The sequence below is a fragment of the Serinus canaria genome, chromosome 17, assembly GCF_022539315.1.
Source record: "Serinus canaria isolate serCan28SL12 chromosome 17, serCan2020, whole genome shotgun sequence".
In the NCBI taxonomy this organism is placed as follows: domain Eukaryota; kingdom Metazoa; phylum Chordata; class Aves; order Passeriformes; family Fringillidae; genus Serinus; species Serinus canaria.
This window is the reverse complement of record NC_066330.1, coordinates 10,205,287-10,226,042: the sequence shown is the minus strand read 5'-3', so window position 1 is coordinate 10,226,042 and position 20,756 is coordinate 10,205,287. Positions and strand designations below refer to the sequence as shown.

Below are 20,756 nucleotides of genomic sequence, written 5' to 3'. Positions count from 1 at the left end.
CCACCCAAGAACCTCAGTGCATCCAGGAGTGTCCCAGGCACATCCACATGCACAAACACAGCACAGGTATTGATCCCTCAAATACCTATGGCAGCTCCTCCAGGCTCCAGCAGCTTCTCTCTGCTCCACACTCTGACATTCATGTTTCCCTTTGTCAGCCCCTTATCAGTGCAGGCAAATTCTCCAGTCTCTACTTCACCACTTCCAGCCTTATTTTCCACATTACACCAGCCAAATATAGACATGAAACAAGCAGGAGTGTTGGGAATCACAAGCAAGGAAAGCCTTGCCTATATAATTAAATCTTTGCAGGTACAGTACAGCAGAGAAACCTTTCTAAGCGCACACTGGAGTGCCTTGAAAATACAGGTGAGGGAAATAAAGGGAGGGACTCCCAAGGAAAGCTGCTCTAGCAGAGGAATTGGTGTGGTGACACTGCTCCCACCACCAAAAAGCACAAGGCTTGGCCACCCTTGGCCCTTCCTATGGGGACAGCCCCATGCCAGGCTGACCCAGGGCTCTGCAGTTTCACCCCAGAAGAGCCAGATGGTCTCCAGCTTCTCCAGAGGCAGCACAGCTCCATCAACCACAAGTCCCATCACCTGGCAGGGTGGGACTCTGCCCTGGCCTCGGCCAAGGCCACACCCAGGGAGACACAGGCAGGGGGTCCAGCTGGTCTGACCCCATCAAAGGCAGGCAGAACATGCCCTGTGCCCCCCCACCCTGTCCCTGCTCCCCAGGCTGCCCCAGGCAGCATCCCAGCTGGAGCAAGAGCTCCCAGCATGCTGGCACAAGCCCTTGCAGCCCGGTCAGTGAACCAGAGCTAACTGCCACTCAACTGCCAAAAATCTGGAAAGCACACAGCACAAAAACTCTTCTCCATGGGTACAGAGGGGGTTTAATTAAGGGGATGGATTCTAATCTACCTGTGTCACTGCCACGCTGCTCGTGCCCTCCGTGCTGCCTCCTTGCCCAAATGCACCACTCAGAATACAAAGCTTCTCTGCACTTTCAATGAGCACAGGGGAGAGTTTTCTTGATTTAATCTCTTTTTTTCTGCCACTGCTTGCTTTGGGAGAATCCAATGAGTGAAACCCAAGTAGCTCAGCCACCATGCAGCTTGCCCAGACTTCCCTGTGCATTTACACTCTCATTAGTGCTGGAGCACAAACCCCACATTTCAGGAGATGACCTGTGTCCATCATTTGCATGTTCCAGCATGAGCAAAGCAATTTCAGTGTGGAAAGAAACTCACTGCTGAGCCCAGCTCAAAGGATGACCAACACTGACACTGAGCATCCTGCCCCAGCAGCAGCAGTGAAAGCCCTCAGCAGGAGACAGCAGAAAAGGTCCAGGGATGAGTGGATCCAATGGACTCAAGGTCTGAACATCAAAGCTCAACCAAGAGACCACTTGACTGTACCTTGAAACACCAAGGAGCGAGTGCAAGGCAGCTTTGATGTCTTCAGAACATCTTGGGAAGAGACCTCCTCTGCAGAGAGAGCATCTGCTCAGCCTTTCCCCTCTTCCAAAGGAGACACAAGTGTGCAGCAATGCCTCCCACACCCCAGGGTCACCTGAACAGCCACAGCCACATCCCAGCTTCCCCAGGGCCAGCAGGGACAGCAGGCACCAAACCCTGCTCCACCCAGAGCCCTCCACACATCTGCAGCCACAGGTTTTGGGGAGAAACAGCTGTTACTGAAGCCACCATCAACTCAACCTTCTGCTTATTCTTTTTGATTATCAAGTTCTGCATCCTCTTGGTTACGTTCCCATGCTAAAAGCCCTGTACAGCTGGTGTATATTATATGTTACATATCATGTATTACACAGACTCATGTTTTTCCACTCCCTCTCTGTTACAACTTTACCCCACTCCCACTGCCACCAGAGCTAACCAAAGTCACCAGGAGCTGCTCCTACACAGGGCACCTTCCCCACACAGCAGGAGCCCCTGCAGTCCCCAGTCCCTTTTCCTGGTGCCGTGGTTTCAAAATTCAGCTCTCATGTGACGAGGCAGAGCCACTGTGACAAGCTGCACCAGAGCCCTGTGCCCTGATGAAAGGCACATTGCAAATGGTTATTTTTCATATACTATCCATGGTAAACTGCAGCATTCATTTCTATTCCCTTGCTCCAGACAAATCAATGATTGTTAATGCAAAGTCAACACGTCCAGATGTAGTTTGCATACTAGTTAACCACTAAATTGGCATCACATAGTACAAAATAATCAAGAGACATTCAAGGAACCAAACAAAAGCAAAAAGGAGGCAGATGACTAGCAATTAATCCATAAAAGACCTTTAAAAATTAGGAACTTCTTCCCCAGAAAACATGGTATGGCTAAATGGAACCCATAAATGTGAAATTCCAAATATGCACAACGCTGGATGCACAGAAATGTGGAAATTGCAAGAAATAAATATCTCCTGGGGCCATTTCCCCACGTCCTTTACCAAGAACACGCACAGCCTCCAGCAGCACTGGCAGCCCCTGCCCAGGCACCTCTTCCCCTCACCCCACTTGGTATATGACGTACAAACGGTGCCTGATCTGGCAAACCTCTGACAAAACTCCAATTTTGGGGTGGCTCCCCACATCTGCAGGACCACCCTTGTCTGTTTTACAGCTCCCAGCACACAAATAACCACCTGCAGGGATCCAAGCATACACTGGAGCAAGCAAAGAGCCCAGGGCAGCACCTACAGGTAATGGAAGATGCAGAAACCCTTGGGAAGTGCCACACTTCTGCACACCCTTATCCCGCAGCACCCTGGGTTGGCTGGCACACTCCCTGTGCCACTACCGAAATCTGAGCAATGCTCAAGCTGAGAATGCTCAAGGAGAGGCCACCAAGGGCTCCATGGGCACTGCCAGGGACCCAACACTGCCATGGACCCAGAGCCAGCATGGCCCCGCAGGGCCTGTCCAGGGGGACCTGTCCAAGGGGGCTGTACCAGGGGGACCTGTCCAAGGGGGCTGTGCCAGGGGGACCTGTTCAATGGGGACCTGTCCAATGGGGACCTGTCCATGGGGGCTATGCCACAGGCACCACATCCACGAGCAGCATCCCGGACCTTGTACCAAGTCCTGCCATGCCATGGTGGGAAGGTGGAAATCCTTGAACAGGCACAGCATCCAAAGAATTATTGACCCAAAGAATATCCCAAGCTGGAAGGGACCCACCAGGATCCCCCAGCCCAGCCCCTGGCCCTGCCCAGCCCCCCCCACCAACCCCACCCTGGGCATCCCTGGCAGCGCTGTCCAAAGGCTCCTGGAGCTCTGGCAGCCTCGGGGCCGTGCCCATTCCCTGGGGAGCCTGGGCAGTGCCAGCACCCTCTGGGGGAAGAACCTTGCCCTGAGCTCCAGCCTGAGCCGCCCTGGCCCAGTGGGCACAAATCCTGACTCTGTATCAGCATGACTCTTAGAGCACATTTCAACCCTCTCCCCTGCAAAATAAAATTAAAATTAAATTAATCTAATTTTTAGAACACTAATTCCACTCTAATTTCACTCCTGCACTTGCATAATTGCAAACTTGACTGTGCATCACCGGGGCCACGTGACTGCACCCATGAACTGAACTATTCCCAGCGTTGCATTATGGCAGTGATATATATTTAAATTATCCTGGAGTCATGCAATAACCTCCCAAGGTTTTATACGGCATTTGTATAAATATTATCTACTACTTTAATAATATTATGTCTGTTTTCATTCTGGGATGAAAATATGTCACTGAAAATTAGGTCCTGGAAATTTTTCTTTTTAAAAAAATACATTTCAGTTATGTCACAAGAAATCTGTTGGTATCACTCAGCTGAGCTCCCTCCCTCCCCTTCCCCTTCCAGGCTGCCAACAGCAATTTTGAAAAGGATAAAATATTGATCAACTTTCCAGAAGAAAAAAAAAAGGGGGGAAAAAAAATCCCCCTGAAGGCAGACTGCAATGAAAAATTATGAAATCTTTTCCAGGCTTGAGCAGGTTTGTGCTGGAAGGACAGGCAGAAAGGTGAGATTCAGACCCGTAACAACGCCAGCAGCAGGAGCTGGTGCTGGAAAGCTGCAGCTCCCCAGGGAGTTAAAGATGGGAAGGGTTACAGTTCCCACAGCATCCCCATGCAGGAGGACACAGCCTCACCCCCAGCGCTGGTGAGAACACCTCCACTCCAGGCCTCCCCAGCTTCCACCCCTCTGCTTCAGGAGAAATTCAAAAGGTATCATTTGCACAGCTGGTACTCTGACCCCAGAACTGAGGCTTGGTCGTTAATTCTAATTAAAATGCAGCACCCATCAGTGCATCCTCCCCAGATCCCAGATCCCAAATTCCAAATCCATGAGGATGCTCCCCACATCTCCAGGAGTGTGGCAAGGCAAAGGAAAAGCAGCATCACAAGGTCTGATTCACATGAGAAAAAAAATGTATGAAACCTTAAAAAAAAAAAATTACAGCTGAACAATTTCTTGGGGTACAATGATATTGTAGTAAAAGTTCTGGGGTGCAGCTCAAGGAAGGGAATTCTTGGAGGGTAAGAACACAGAAAAGCCACCAGGCCACAGCTTCCTGGATGAAACCATGGATAAAATATTCTCCAGGATTGTTGAATCCAATTTGGAGCACTGTGTGTAATTTTTACCCACATGTGCCACCCAGCTCTAAGTGCACCACGGCCGGGCTGGCACCGGTCTCCCGCTCCATTATTTGCTAAAAAAGGGATTCAGGAAGAGGGTGGGTCCCCTTCGGGGGGGCTGGGGGCAAATAAATGCAAAAATAAAAATATGGAGTTGACATTTTGGAGTATTTCTTCCTCCACCCAAGAGTTATCCTGCTTTGCAAATTTTTTCCATTTCCCCTCCCCCTTTGTAAAACTCAAAACATGAAACAAATAAAGGGGACAAAAGTGAAAACAGCCCCCGAACCCTGAATTCACCAGCCACTCCTTTCTTATTTCCATCAAATATCAAATTACAGGGAACAGAAAATCAAAACCAAAAAAAAAAATCAAAAAAAAAAAAAAAAAAAACTTTTCAGGGGTTTGAGATTCAAAATTAAAAATTCATTCTGGTTTGAAATTTAATTTTATTTTGTGCAGCACCCAGATTTCAGCCTTTGCTGGTGGGTGCCCTGCAGCTCCAGAAACTCACTTTGGAGTTTAAAATTTAAAAATGCTTTTTTTTCAAAAAGAAAAAAAAAAATCCAAACTGCTGCAGCTGTGGAGCCAGCCATCTTGCTATTTTGTCCCCATTTTAGAGAGGATACTGTGTCAAGGTTGGTAAAACTCAATGTTGACCTAATCTCTCCCTTCCTCTCCCTCCCCCACTTTTGGGTGGAAAGGCCATGTAGCTCTCCTAGATTGCTTTTTTCTTGAAACAATGCATGTTTCAGTGCTCTTTTGTTATTTATTTTTAAAAAGATCAATACCAAGACCCCAGTATTCAAGGGCAACCCTACAATAATAAACCAGTGTATGCACAGTCCAGAACTCACAGGCACTCTGTAACAGCAAAATAATAGGGATAGGACAGCATTTAAAACAAACAAACAAACAAAACAATTAAGAAAAACCCCACCAAAAATAATAATGGAAAAAAAAATTCAATTCAAACTCCAGCGAGGCTTTAGCAGTCAAGGAGAAAAAGGATTTTGAAATTGTGAAAAATATCATGGCTGAGTCCTTTAAAGGCACTTCAGTTTGAAAAGAAAATGAAAATCACAAAATCTGCAATTATTTTTTCACAATATTGTTAATTATGCATATTCATAATATCATGGCGGACCTTATAATAAACCTGTGTAAATATTAGATTTATGTGAGCCACAGGACATGGAGTTATTACAGAGTGTTTAAAAAAAGAAGGGAAAAAAAAACCCTAAAAACCTTAGTATGGAAATTTTCTTTTCTACAAAAGAAGTCGGAAATTAAATGCTGGAAACTGTTTTAATTATGCCAGGAGAAACCATCCAAAAAGCCAAGAAATTCTAAAATAAAACTGACATTCGACTCTTAATTTTGCTTGTCCTCGTGTTTTCTTGGACTGTGTTTAGAATCTCATTGTTTAACAGCAGTTTTGCATGAAATCCAAAATCACAAAAAAAAAAAAAAAAAAAAAAAAAATTTTGGGTGTGTCCACAGCAAATTTTCTGGGTTCTTCATTTTCCTGCAAAAGTCCTCATTTCAAACAAAATAACTTTAAGCACTGCAGCAAAAAGGAAAAAAAAAAAAAGAACCCTGAGTTTTGGCAGAGCTTGCTGCACAAGTTCAAAATTACAATGAAGCCCAATTCCTAATTGCTCCGGAACAGCAATTCTCCCACTTTCCCAAACTAATCCCTCCCTGCAGCTCACCCGGGGGGGGCCCACCAAAAACTTGACTCACTTTCCTTTCCCAGCACTCTGCTGCTCCCAGGCTCCGTTTTTCTCCAGAAAATGGGGGTGGAGGGAGAAAAACCTGAATTCATTCAAATTCCTGTTTAATTTTCATTTCCATGAGCTGGGCTTTGGCTCCAAAGGGACACACACGAAATTTGCGGGGCGCTGCGGAAACTGCCGGAGGAACCCCAACATGGGGGATCCGGCCCCAACTTTCTGGGAAAAAAATTAAAAATAGCAAAATATTTCCTTTTTTTTTTTTTTTTTTTTTTTCAATTTTAATTTTTTTTTTTATTTACGAAATAGTCTCCTCTAGGTGGCGTTGTTTTAATGGAAAAAAAATGGGGGGGGGAAAAAAAAACCAAAACGTTCCGGAGGAAAAATTAAGAGAAGGAGGATAAAAAAAAAATAAAAAAAAAAAATAGAGAAAGAAGGAAAAGAAAAAGAAAAAGGGCTGGGAAGCTGCGCGGGGCGCGGCGGGGCCGGGCCGGGCCGGGCCGGGCCGGGCCGGGCCGGGGTGCGGGGCCGGGCCGGGCCGAGGGGCGGCTCGTCCCCGACATGGCTGCTGAGCTCCGCTTTGTTTTCCGCCCGGTCCGAGCGGCCGCGGGCTCCGGCACCGCGGGGTCCGAAGAGCCGCTGCCGGCGCTGCCCCCGCGCACTGCGCCAAAGCGCCGCCGGGGCTCCGCGACGGGGCGGCTGCGGCTGCCGCCCTCCCTCCTTCCCTTCCGTTCCCTTCCTCCCCGCTCCCTCCGCCTCCCCCCGGGGACACGCCGCCCGGCCGCCGCGTACCTGCGCTGCCGCCGCCGCCGCCGCCGCCGCCGCCGGAGCGGAGCCGTCCGGCTGGTTCATGGGGCTGGGGCGGGAGCAGGCGAGCCCCGCGCCGCCGCGGCCTGCGATCCGCCCGCCGCGCACAAAGCCGCCGCCGCCGCCGCCGCTGCCTGCTTTCCGCCCTCCCAGGAGCGGCGAGTGGGGGCGATGCCCCCGCTGCGCGGGTGGGCGGCTCGCCGGGCTGCTGCAGCCCCCCTTCCCCCCGGGGCATGGGCCGGGGCGGCCGCCGCGGGCACGGGCGCTGCCGCTAGCGGCGCGGCGCGCAGGGCTGGGCGGGCGCCTCCCGCTGCCGAGCCCGCGCCGCCGCCATCACGAGCCGCTCTGGGGGCAGCTCCAGCCGCAGCGCGCTCGCAGCCGGCGGCGCCGGGAGAAAGGGGCTGAGTCTGGCCCGGCGCGGGAGCCCCGCCGCCCGCCCGGCCGGCCCCGCGCTGCCCTCCGCCCCCGCGCCGGGCACCGCGCAGCCCGGCCCGGCCCGGCCGCCGCCCGGCGGGCGCGGGGCCGCTGGCGCCGTGGGGCCGCTCCGCGCCGCGGCGCCCCCCGGGAGGTGTCCCGCGGTGGGTGTGTGTGCAGCGGGTTGCGGACCCCGGCCCCTCCCGGGCCCCGCGGACCTTGGCCCAGAGCGGGGAGAGTCCCCTGGGCTGGGCAGGGGGCGAGAGCCCGGCGGGTGGGAGCTGCGGGGAGAGCTGGGGTCCCGTACGGCTTCCCCAGGCCTCGTACCCCTCATACACCTCACTGAGCACGTGGGGAAGCGTCTAGGGACGACGCGGCATCCGAGGGGACGCGGGGTGAGAGGGGACAGATGGCCCGCCAGAAGGGACACGAGGGAACCGCTGGAGCTGTGTCAGCGAGGGTCAGGCTGGAGCTCAGGGCAAGGTTCTTCCCCCAGAGGGTGTTGGCACTGCCCAGGCTCCCCAGGGAATGGGCACGGCCCCGAGGCTGCCAGAGCTCCAGGAGCCTTTGGAGAGCACTGCCAGGGATGCCCAGGGTGGGGCTGGTGGGGGGTCAGGGAAAGGGGCTGGGCTGGGTGATCCTTGTTGGTTTCTTCCATCTCAGGAAAGTCTGTGATTCGATGATTGTCCAAATGGCTTGGGCAGCATCACCCCTGCCTCCTCTTCCCCAACTCTTTCTTCCCCCCCACAGCACACCCAGGGCTGAAATCACCCCCTGCCTTTTTAGCCTTGAAGCTCCCATCTCTTGGTCCCCCCATGTGTTTTGCCACAACACAAAACAGGGGAAAGCCTTTCTCTACCCTCACACAAAACTCATCCCGACAACCTGTCCTTCCACAAAGAGCTGTTCCTCACCACGTGGTCACAACTCTCATTGCCGCACAGCAAACTTTGCTAATTTTGTCAGCAAACTTAGTTAATTTCCTCCAAAAAGAAAAGGAAAAAAAGTCGTGCTTTTCTTCCCCTGGAAAGCACACAGCATTAACTATAAACATAATTACATCTCATATATACCTGGTGTTTTCTTCCTTGTGAAGCAGTGCCAGAAATAGTTATTAATAGTATTAATAAAATAATCTGAACTTGTGAATTTTCCTGCCCCAGCCCATGAAACTGTCTTTCCCAAAAGCTCCAGAAAACCAAGGATTTGTCGAAAGCCAAATGCTGATTTTGCTCTTGTTACCCAGCCTAAAGATAACTTCAAAGATATTGCAAAACACAGATTTATTTTTCTTAATATCTTTTATGCAGATTTCATTCCAAATCGCTGTATGGTCAGATAATGTAATTACAGAGCTAAATAAAAACAAAGGGGCAGGGGAATTGGTGGAGATGTTGGGCAAGGGAGGATGTTTTCCGAATGAGCTTAGAAGGGATGTGGGAAGTCAAGAAGCAGAAACCACTCACGAGGTTTCAGCCCCAGGCTGGCATGAATCGCAGCCAGGAGGAAACCCCCGTGGAACAGACTAAAGCAAAATTTCATGTTCAACAAATGTTTGAGGTGGGTTTGGGGGAAAATGTCATTTTGACATGGAGTTTGCAGGATGGGGAGAAGCTTGGAGATACCCTCCACATCCCTTGGTCTTTGGGAATCCTCTCACTGGCCTCCAAAAGCCAAAGCCTGGTGGTAAAAGGTGCCTGTCCTACTGTGTCCCTGGTGGCTGAGGGAACATTTCAAGCCATCCCTGGGTGCTTTGAAGCATCTTCAGCACTGGAGAGCCCATCACAGCTCATGGTGACTTGGCCAACCATTTGTCACCTTCTCACTTTGAGCTGACCGTGTTTAGCTTCCATTTGATGCATTTGTAACATGGAAAAGCCTCCTGCCTCCCATGTCCACGAATCATGCGGATAAATCATACCTTCACCCTCTTTTGGGGACCCTCTTCCCTCTGGAAGGACAATGTTTGAGCTGTCCAAGCTTCCTCAGCCCAAACCTCCCATTTTTTCTGGTCATGGAGCCAGAATAGATGCAGAAAAGGAGTGCCAGCTGTGAAACTCACAGAGACCCCAACCAGATCTCTGCCATGTGTGTTTCTGCAATGGCTTTGACTGCTCAGCAAACACAGATATTGCTCTGGGTGGAGGGGTTGGGGGTCCAGAGGAAAGAGTTCCCTGTTCTGGGTCAGATCTCAGAGTTGAAAGCCTCCCTCCTGAAGGATTTGGCTGCTGGTTGGTCCTGGCTTTGTGAAACCAGCCCTTAGAACCCACCTGTGTTCCTGCTGCCAATCTCGTGCTGTTCAGACACAACAAACCCCATCACTGGTGACCCCTCCTGCCTGAGGGACAGCCCCTTCTCCTCCAGTGGGGTGAGGTCCAATGCAGAAATCCTGCAAGTCAAGAAATCCTTGATTAGGAAATTTCTATGGATTAGGTCTGGGAAATTCCAAGCGTGTTTTTTTCCTGTCAGAGTGAGATCACTCAGACTGAAGTCTCTTCTGATGAGGTGACCTGTTGGTGCCACTCCAATAGCATCCAATGGGCTCTTCTGTCCTGACTGGTACCAAATTTTGGCTTTGTCTCTCAAAACTTCCTCGTGATCAGTGACCAAAGCCTGAAAACCCACATCCTTATTTTGAAGTGCCCTCAGACGATCCCTGGATAACAGCTACTGACAGGCCCATTGCAGCCAGGAGCTCTCCAGACACATTTCAGAACACACTTTCCAAGAAAGGTCAGTCACTTTTCTTACTCCAGTTTCTGGTGTCTGCAGGCAGAGAGAACAGTGGTGCTCACACCTCTGTGGGATTCCCAGCCTGAAAAGGTTGAATTTCTCCTGGGACATCAGCATCTGCATGGCACTGGGCTTGCCAGAGGTAACTCAGTGACTTCTCCCTCCTTTCCACCCCTTAAGATGAAGCAGCAGCAATGCTTTCACCTTCGCAGGGAAGCTCTGTAGTCATCTCAGACTGGGAATGCCATCCTGGTAGGACACCCACCTCCCATGAGCTAGTAAGGGTGTCCTGGCTGCAGTAATCCTAAGTGATAATATGATTAAAGATCATGACAGTGCACATACATGCAAGGGCTGGTTCTGCAGGCTTGAGAATCTTTTACTGGGCTGTATTCTCCTGTATTCCCCACATGTTGTTTGTAAGGCAGGCAGCACTAACAGTTGCTCCTCTGTGTGTGTGTCAAAGCCTGCACAGCATCCATCTCAAGGTGATGGAGTGTCCTGGAATTTGCTTGCTGCAGCCTGGACTTCTGCTCGAGCTGTGGGGTCAGGGATGGTGGTAGCAGGGACAAGCTGCTGGGCAAACGAGTCAGGGGGAGATGTCACTTAGTCCCTGCAAGGGCATTACAGTCCACAGCTAACTCCATTTTGGAAAATCTGGGAGGTTTAGGTTGGATATTGGGAAAACGTTCTTCCCCCAGAGGGTGCTGGCACTGCCCAGGCTCCCCAGGGAATGGGCACGGCCCCGAGGCTGCCAGAGCTCCAGGAGCCTTTGAACAGCGCTGCCAGGGATGCCCAGGGTGGGCTTGGTGGGGGTCTGGGCAGGGACAGGGGTTGAATTGATGATCCTTGATCCCTTCCAGCTCAGGAGATTCTGTGAAAGCTCACCTGAGGACAAAGATACAACACAGAGGAGGCAAAGCCCAGCGAGGTGATGAGGATTCTGCATAAGGCACTCAAGCTGATTCCAGCGAGGAGCCTCTCTGTGGGATATGTGCTCAATAGTCTGGAGGAGGAAATTATTGGTAGCAGTCTTCCTAAGTAAATCTAGAGCTCACAATCCCCTTCATCCATCACAGCATTCAGTCATCTGGGCCAAAGGTTATCCCTGAGGGATGTGGGGTTCCCTCTGATCCAGTGCCCACGCTGAAGTTTGGAACCTGTGCCCAAAACGCTGAGGTTGAACCCCATGCTGGGGCAAAACACTGAACACTCCTCATCACTGCTATAAATAAGGAAGAGTCGGCAAACCACAGTCAGGAAATGGCCAAAGGACTATTTATAATCACTGCTATCTGCAAAGATATTTGCGAGACCGGCAGAAAAAAATAAATCCCCACTTCACTCTTGCTGACCCCGTCGCTGTCTGTTTGCTTCGCTCTGAGGCATTAAAGCTCATCAGAAGTGTTTGCCAATGGTTATACAGAAAGGAAGTGTTGGATTGTATTTGTTCTTGTCAGCACTGAGCTGCTCCTTCCTTTTCCAGCTGTAGTCACTTTCATCCCCTCCTTTGCCAGGACCGTGTGCACCCTGACCACTCAAAGGAATCTGCACCAGTGTGAGCTGCAGCACAGACTGGGGATGTCTGCAATGGGCTGAATGCACTGAAAACCAACTGTGGACAACAGGAGCTCCAAAAACATTCAGATTCAGGTACAAAGCTTTTCCCTGCACAACGATTAACGAGCCCTTCAATTGCATCAAAGCCTTGTCAGAAATTGCAGCGGCTGAGTCGTTGGGATGGGCTCTGTTTGGGTGATGCCAATAAAGCCATGTCCTGGGGACATTCCAGGGAGAGCTCATGCCTCTGACTGTGGAGCTGATGGTGTGAGTTGGGTTGCAGGTGGGGTTTTGCTCGTCCTGCTCCGGGTGCTTGGTGAAGAGGCTGGAGCAGTGCAGGGCTCAGGATGCAGCTGAATTTCAGGAGCAAATGCCAGGGTGTGGGAGCATTTACAAGCATGTGAGCATGTATTTTACCTTTATAAAACAATAAACCTTTGGTTTTAAAAGCATTAGGATTGTATAAACATGACACTCTCCAGAGCAAACAACAAAGCAATAAAATCCCAAACCATGGGACACCTGTTCCCCACTCTTTAATGACCACACAACACACTTCTGCTGACAGGGAGAGGTTTATTGCTACAAAAAAGAGCTTCCTTTGACCTCCAATAAATAATGAAATGGCCACCTCTCAGTGTTGGAACCTACACTGCCTTTACCTTAGAGCATCTTCCAGTGCCTGAAGGGGCTCCAGGAGAGCTGGAGAGGGACTGGGGACAAGGGATGGAGGGACAGGACACAGGGAATGGCTCCCACTGCCAGAGGGCAGGGATGGATGGGAGATTGGGAATTAGGAATTGTTCCATGGCAGGGTGGGCAGGCCCTGGCACAGGGTGCCCAGAGCAGCTGGGGCTGCCCCTGGATCCCTGGCAGTGCCCAAGGCCAGGCTGGACAGGGCTTGGGGCAGCCTGGGACAGTGGGAGGTGTACCTGCCATGGCAGGGATGGCACTGGATGGGCTTTAAGGTCCCTTCCAGCCCAAATCATTCTGGGATTCTACCTGGAGGTGCAAGGCAGCAGATCCCCACTTGTGGGTTCACCAGGGGGGTTGCAGCTGCAATTGTTTAGCCGCCTGCCTTTATGGCAGGAGGATGCTCGGGGCTCCCCTGCCCTCCCAGGGGCCACACTGGAGGTGATATTGGGATGCTGGAGCTGCTAGCAGAGCTTGTACAGCTCTGCTTTCATATGTCTGAGAAATACACGCTGGACTGAGGGAGAACCTTGGGAGGAAGAAGGCCCCGAATGCTGTCCCAGCCTGGCTGAGAAGCCTCAGGGATGTTCCAGGCTGGCACATGAGGCAGGGCTGTGTGCTTGGGTACAGCTCAGGCTGTGCATCATGCCCACAACTGTGTTTGCCAGGAAAAAGGTGTCCAAGAAAATTCTGACACGGAAGCAAAGAACCTTAATAAATGGGATTTAAATAATAGATTTAGCTGAAAATCCCCAGAAGACAGATTTTTTTATCCACACATCAGGTGCTGTAAGCTTAGAGAAAGACAAAGCATTCCTCAGACAGAAAAGGTTGCGTTTCTGCTTTAATTGAAAAATCATATGTGGTTTTGATACTCCTAGAGAGATGTTATGTTAAGAAGTAGTTTATACTGAGAGATGTATCATCACTATTTTGGGGTAAATTAGATTAAAGTGATTTGCAGTTATCCCCATGCTAAGCAGTATAAAGGAAAGAAATGGGAAGTTAAAGTTGTACTTAGGAGAAGTGCTGGCAGTTTGCTGAGGAAATCCTGACTCGGCTCTGCCTTAACAGGCAACTGTCAGCTCAGTATTAGAGAGGAATTGTAGCTTTCTGGACCCATAATCAGATTCATCTGTCTCTTCTTTACAGTGGCATGGCAGAGCAGAATTAAGAATATTTGCATGCCTTAAACTGAGTCTTTCTGCTTTAATTGTGTAATTATGAAAATCACTGTTTAGGGATCCATGCTGAATTCTGCACTTCAGGCAGGCACACAATCCCCTCGCTAAAGAGTACTCCCTGCAAAATCCCAGCATCCAGTGTGGAGTGTGGAACACATGTCCTGGGTATGCATTTGCAAATTCATTAATTAACTTATCAGTTCAAACTAATTAAAAATTGGTTCTTTAACAAATCTAATACATTGTGGCAGACCTGTCTTTTTTTTTCCTGAAGATCCTATTAGCAGAGTAATGCAGACCCTGCAACCTTCCTGTGTAATTAATACTCATGGAAATCTTACGTATAAATTTCACTGGTAGAATTTATTTGACAATGGTCTCTTACAAGATTACACTTCATAACTGGAAGTTTATTAAGCAAGGCTCATTGCAGGGTTTTCCTTCAGTTTCCCATAAGAATTTGCCTCCCTTCCAGCCCTCGTGGTCCTGTGTCACTGGGGCTCTCACGCTGCTCTGCTGGGGTGAAGCCTCACGGAGCAGGGAGCTTGGGAGGGTTGGAGCTGCTCTGGAGCAGCAGGAAGCAGCCACACACATGGGAGAGTTGGTCCACAAGCCATGGGTTGACTAACAAGCAAAAATTTGTCTTTTAAATTCATTATAACCCCTTTAATTCATCCCGTGTGGGCCATGGGGCAGGAGGTTGAAGAAGAGAAAGATTTCCTGGCTGTTTGTCAGCATCACAAACAGAATATCCTAAATATAAATACATGACTGAGTGGTATGATTAATTTTATTTGCACTCACAAACCATGCACTCCCAGCTTCCCTGCATGTGAGTAATGTGTCCCTGCCAGACACACGCCAGAAGAGCCCTTTGAGCCGCCCCACCGCAGACAGCATCACCCCAAAACCACCCCACAAACTTCCCTGGGCTCAGGCAAGACAAAGAGCCTGACCAAAATGTAACATGCTGTCATTTGTAATCCTGCCACAGCTGCTGACCCACCTCGGGTTAGTCTGAGCTGTGCCCAATCCAGTTGTGCAACTGGCAGGAAACCATGGATCCTCACGGAAGGGCACTCGGTGGAACTAAAACTGGGGATTTCTCTGGCAGTGGTAATTACAAACAGCAGCTAACACAGCTCTCACTCACCATCAGCAGAGCACAGCTCTCACGGAGCTTTGCACTCCCTCAGAGATGAACTGACAATTAAAATAAGGTAAAATTGAGTAAGCAGGAAAGGGCACATTCAAAAATGCATTTTAAAACAGAGGTGGCAGCGTGTACCTGTGCTGAGCTCCAGTAAAGAGTGTCCCGTGCCCTCCCCATGAGCAGGTCTGGTGGCCCCAGGACAGAGCAGCCCCTTGGCCACCGGGAGCCCCTGGCTGCCAGCCCCTCTCACAGCCCCCAGCTCTCTCCTCCTGCTGCACCGCTGAGCCTCCACTCATAAATTAACAAATTGCAAATACAACATTAAATAATAGCAAATGCATCCTTACAAACAAACAAATAAATATTTCCAGTTTTTTATTAATAGATTTTGACAGCTTCATTAGGTTGGTGAAATTTCAAGATACTTAATGAAATAATGCTTCATCCCTTGGCTTGTGATATAAATTCTAATGAAATGCGCAATTCCGATTCATCCCCAGCAAACTGTGATGCTCTGCTCACAAGGCACTATCCTACTGCCAAGGTTTTTATTTCCCTGACATTATGATCTTAACAATTTTATTTTAACAGTTGGAACGGTAGTGCCTAATAAGTTAAACAGCAGAATAAAAGATCCCTCTAGAAGGAAAAAAAAAACGTATATGTTTAGGTGGAAGAGACTTCAGAACAGATTATGGGTTGTTTTATATTCTAAATATGACACATTAATATCTACTCATTTAATACTGTAATTTTTTTAAGTTCTTTTCACTGAAAGATGATCTTTATTTCTCTGAAAATTGCCTGGTGGAATCCCCACTTGTGAAAATGATAAGTGACTGCTGCACACCACGAGCTAAATGCTCCAGAGCTCAGTGGAGCTGCCCTTAAATGAACAAAGTAAATGGAAAAAAAATTAAGTAGAATTAATATTATTAAAGATAATAATATAAATTATTAGTAGTATTCTATTAAGGTCAGATTAATCCCACTACAATTCAATTGGAATAATACGTGCAATTTATGCAATCACAAATGTTTTAACATTTAAATTACCTTTCTGGCATTCCGGAAAGCTGTATTTTGCATTCCAGAGCAAGGCAAGCCCTCCCCGGAGCGGAGCGCGGAGCCCCGGCCCCGCTGCCCCGAGCGCGGAGCGGATCCGGCCCCTCCCGGGGCTGCAGCGCGGACCGAGGGCAGCGCCCCGGGCCCTGCGCTCACCTGCCCGGGCTGCTCCGCCGGGGGACGAGACTGCTCCGGGAGAGCTCAGAGCCCTGCTAGGGCCTGAAGGGGCTCCAGGAGAGCTGGAGAGGGACTGAGGACAAGGGATGGAGGGACAGGACACAGGGAATGGCTCCCACTGCCAGAGGGCAGGGCTGGATGGGAGATTGGAAATTGGGAATTGTTCCCTGGCAAGGTGGGCAGGCCCTGGCACGGGGTGCCCAGAGCAGCTGGGGCTGCCCCAGGATCCCTGGCAGTGCCCAAGGCCAGGCTGGACAGGGCTTGGGGCAGCCTGGGACAGTGGGAGGTGTCCTAGCCCATGGAAGGAGGGTAGCACAAGATGTCTTTCAGGTCCCTTGTCACCCAATCCATTCCATGATTCTGTCCTTCAGTCACCCTCTGGATACTGAGTTTGGCAGCCCTTGGCTCTGGGCCCGGGGCACCTGAGGGATGGAGCCTTTCCCACCCCTGCAGCACTGGGAGGGATTGGGGCAGGCTGGATGGATGGGATGAGAACAATTGTAGGAGGTTCAACAAGACAAAGTGCCAGGTTCTGCACCTGGATCACAACAACCCCAGTGCAGGGCTCCAGGCTGGGGCAGAGGGATCTTTCCTCCTTTTCCACGTGCTGGAGACACCAGAAGCTCCTTGAGACCCAGATCATCTGATTTGTACCAAGGCTGGCAAGGTCCCCAAGGGAACCTCCTGATACTGTGGAAATGCAAATGAATAAGTAAGAGAAGTAAGTTTTGACTCAAAGGGGATTTTGTGGCTGGCTGTGGGTGCAGGATCTACCTTCACCCATTTTGCAGCACCGTGGTGGGACAGTGACACAGTTATGGACTTACTATACAATTCCAAGCCTTTGCAAACTCCAGGGGCTCTCGTGCCAGGTCTGTGTAGGAACAGCATTCCAGCTCTGAGCCCTGTCACTGTCCCACCTGGGTGCTGGCCTGTCCTCTCCTGGGGCTTGGAGCTCAGGGACGAGGCCACTGCCCATGGCTGCAGCATCCTGGGGGTGAGCACAGGGTGGAAAACCTCCTCCCAAACTCAGGTGACACTTGGACATGGCCAACAAAGGTGCTGGTGACAGCTGTGGCATTGCTGGGAGTGGGACCATCCTGCCTGTAGACAAAACCTGCGTTCTACCCATGTGAGTTGATCCCCTTCTTCCTTCATCGCTGCCTGCAAGGATGAATGTGTCAGAGGCTGCCAGGGGTCCAGCTCTTCTCATAATGGTGCTTATACAAATAATCTCAGGTTTCAATTAAAAATAATCATGGTTTTGATGGCTTTCCCCCAGTGTTTGCAGCAGCAGGCCATGAGCCAGCAGCTGTGCCCAGATAAGATCTACAGAGTAAGGGAGGGCAATTGACCATCATTTTTAAAGACATTCTTTTTAAACACTGTGAATGCAGTGACAGAGGAGAGGCTCAGAACAAGGGCAGTCTGGGGCCTGGGTCAGCCCCGTGCCCCAAGGGGGGAAATGCTGGGTTCCAGCAGGCCCTTGCAGGGTGCAATGGACCATTTGCTGCAGAGCCCCAGAGCCCTCAGAGGAAGAAGTCTCTTGTAGATTCTCTAAATTTAAGCTTCCTCCAATGCCCTGAGGAGTTTATGAGCTGCTTGACCAAGATAATGACACTCTGACATTTTTGGATCCTCTCGGTGACACTGTTATTAATTTTACCATCTAATTTTACCATTTTTATCATCTTTTTCATGTAGAAGCAGGGACCGCAATTAGGGTTCTTCTTCTTGTTGATAATAACAGCTCTTAGTACCTATAACTCATCAGCCAGATTTTTCTTTAATCCATCTGGCTTCCCTTATCCATTTCCCATCACTCAGAAATGTTAAATTATCCTGATTACGAGTTTTTTCTTCCCCCCCATCTATTCTTTATGCACTGCTTTTTTTTTTTTCTAATTGCTGCTTTCATTTTCGCCAAGAGAGATCTCAAAATCAAACACCATTCTTCCAAAATTATGGCACAAATAGAACTTTTTAGCCAGGTTGGGAACTCTTTGTGGGAACTTCTTATTTTTCACTCATTTACGTACATGTTTATTTTTCCTCCCAGTGACTTTCTCTCACCTCTTCATTCAGCCTCACAGATCCAGGGAGAAGCACCAGGTATATGTTCCTGGTTGGTACTGTCTTTTATTATGCCATAATTAATGCAATCAGGTCATGATCACCGGTCTCCCGGCAACCACCGATTTCTAGTTCAGTGATCAATTCATCTTTATCCATCATAATAAGATCTAAAATAGAATTACCTCACGTTAGGTACCATCTCTTTTGTGTTAGAAAATTATCATAGATAATTTTTAGAGATGCCACTGATGTTTTATTACTGCCTGCAGGAGGTCTCCACCATTCACCTCCCACAGCAATGTCCTGCAGAAAAGGAGATTCTTTGGGCACCCCATGGGCAGTGCCCCCAGCTCGGGGTGGGGTGGCACAACTGCAGGAAATAGAGAGAATTGCTACTTCTCTCTTCATGGGATGGAAGGGACCTGAAAGCTCCCTTCCCCCTCACCCCATGGGCAGGGACACCTCCCACTGTCCCAGGCTGCTCCAGCCCTGTCCAGCCTGGCCTTGGGCACTGCCAGGAATCCAGGGGCAGCCACAGCTGCTCTGGGCACCCTGTGCCAGGGCCTGCCCACCCTCACAGGGACAAGTTTCTTCCTAACATCTAAATATCTCCTCTTTTAGCTTAGAACTGCCACCCCTTTTTCTATGTGCTCATGTAAAAAGTCCTTCTCCTTTTCACAAACCCCCTTCAGGCCCTGGCAGGGGCTCTGAGCTCTCCTGGAGCCTCCTCCTCTCCAGGTGAGCACCCCCAGCTCTCCCAGCATGGCTCCAGAGCAGAGGGGCTCCAGCCCCTGGAGCAGCTCCATGGCCTCCTCTGGATCTCTCCGGCAGCTCCAGGTCCTTCCTGCACTGGGACCCAGCTCTGCAGGTGGGATCTCACCTGAGCACAGGGGCACAGGGGCAGAATCTGGGGGATCAGCCCAGCACGTGTTTGGCCTTCTGGGTGGGGGCACACACAGCCAGGTCAGGGCCAGCTTTCCCCCCCAGGAGCAGGAACCCCCAGGTCCTGCTCCCAGAGCTGCTCCCAGGGAGTTCTGGCTGTGCTCATGTCTGGGGTTGCCCTGACCCAGGTGCAGCACCTGCCCTTGGTCTTATCAGACCTCATGATTTTCCCATGGGCAACCTCTTGAGCTTGTCCAGGTCCCTCTGTGTGATGTCCCATCCTTCAGGAGTGTCGCTGCACCCTCAGCTGGGCGTCACCTGCCAGCCTGCCCAGGCTGCCCTCCATCTCAGTGTCTGTCCTATCCTTTATGGCCAGAGGAGATATCCCAGCTATTCCTTCTCTTTATGTCCCTCCCTGTCTTGCTTCACACACTCATGAGCTCCTGAATTTGTTTGTACAAAGATCCTCCAGCCCCTCCTAAGGCTGTCCAGCTTCTCCAGCCCCCTGCCTATGCAACTCAATTCCAGGTGAGCTGATACTCTGCCCCCACTGGCATAATGTAGGGAATCCCATCCAGCCCATATGCAATTTTTTAAAGTTATAAAGATATTTGAAATATTTTTGGTCAATTAGAGTAATTCAGAATTTTGAGGAGGGTAATGGAAGCTGGTGATTTAAAAAGTCAAGTTTATTGAATACGACTGACTCTTAAATCAACATTGTCATTAGATTTCTGTCCTATTTTATTTCCTCTTGGTTGCTTTTAGGCTGAAAATAGACTGAATTCAGTCTTTTCAGGTGGCATCTTCTGTCTGTGCAGATCCTGGGAAAGAGCTCCTGGTCCTGTTTGGCACATTTGAATGACATTGCAAGGGAAATGGTGAATAAATCTGTAACACTCAGTTCCACAGGGAGCCCTTCAGTGTCAGCAGCAGGGCTGGAGCAGAGCTGGTGCCTCCTCCAGTCCTGAGGGCTGGGATTCATCCAGAGCTCTCTGGGCCACTGTGGACAAGGACACAAGAACCCTGAGGAGCAGCTGAGCTCTTCTGGGCTCTCCAGATTCCAGTAGGTTCCTCCCAAGGCTGGTGGAGACCAACCTGCAAAGCTGTCATGAGCTGTCACCCCTGGCACTGCTGACAATCTTCAGAGTGCCCTGGCAGCCCTGAACTCAGCAGAGGCTGGACATCCTGGAGGGTCCCCTGTCCCTCCCGGGGGCAGATCACGAGGCAGGGTCTCCTCCAGCCTTGTGCTGCCTCAGTTCCCCCTCTTCCAATGGAAACACTAAAAATCAGCCTCTTGTGTGGGGCTCTGCAAGGAAATATTTTCAGACTGCCTGAGGAGAGGGAGAGAAAGCTAGCTGGATGGCAAATAATTAGAATAATTATTTGAAAATCAATAGCTGTCTGAAACAGCAATCAATTAACCTGAAGACATTTCAAAATGAGATTTATACTGACTGGGCAACTGAAGCCCAAATAATGACTTGGAATTTGCTCTGGATAACCTTAAATTATCTTTTGCCTTAGGTCCACTGCAGTCAGCAGCCACCCCTGAATCACCCACAGCCCTGGTCCCTGAGGTGGCCAGCTCTGGGATGGAGGGAGCTTCCTCTTCCTCAGGGCTCTCCCAGCTCTGTCAC

At 50.1% G+C, this 20,756-nt stretch overlaps 1 protein-coding gene across 15 annotated transcripts in view; it reads right to left on the bottom strand.

Annotated features, from left to right (window-relative positions):
- Positions 1–7,542, bottom strand: part of ZNF618 (zinc finger protein 618) — a 148,649-nt gene extending 141,107 nt beyond the window's left edge. For 5 of the 15 annotated variants that reach the window (XM_050980773.1, XM_050980783.1, XM_050980784.1 and 2 more), the window contains exon 1: positions 7,165–7,542. In XM_050980773.1, the coding sequence (XP_050836730.1) occupies positions 7,165–7,224 (60 nt within the window). In that variant the 5' untranslated portion in view covers positions 7,225–7,542. The remainder of the gene's footprint in view (positions 1–7,164) is intronic. The other 10 variants (XM_050980776.1, XM_050980780.1, XM_050980772.1 and 7 more) reach the window with 4 other exon arrangements.
- Between the last annotated feature and the right edge of the window lie 13,214 nt (positions 7,543–20,756).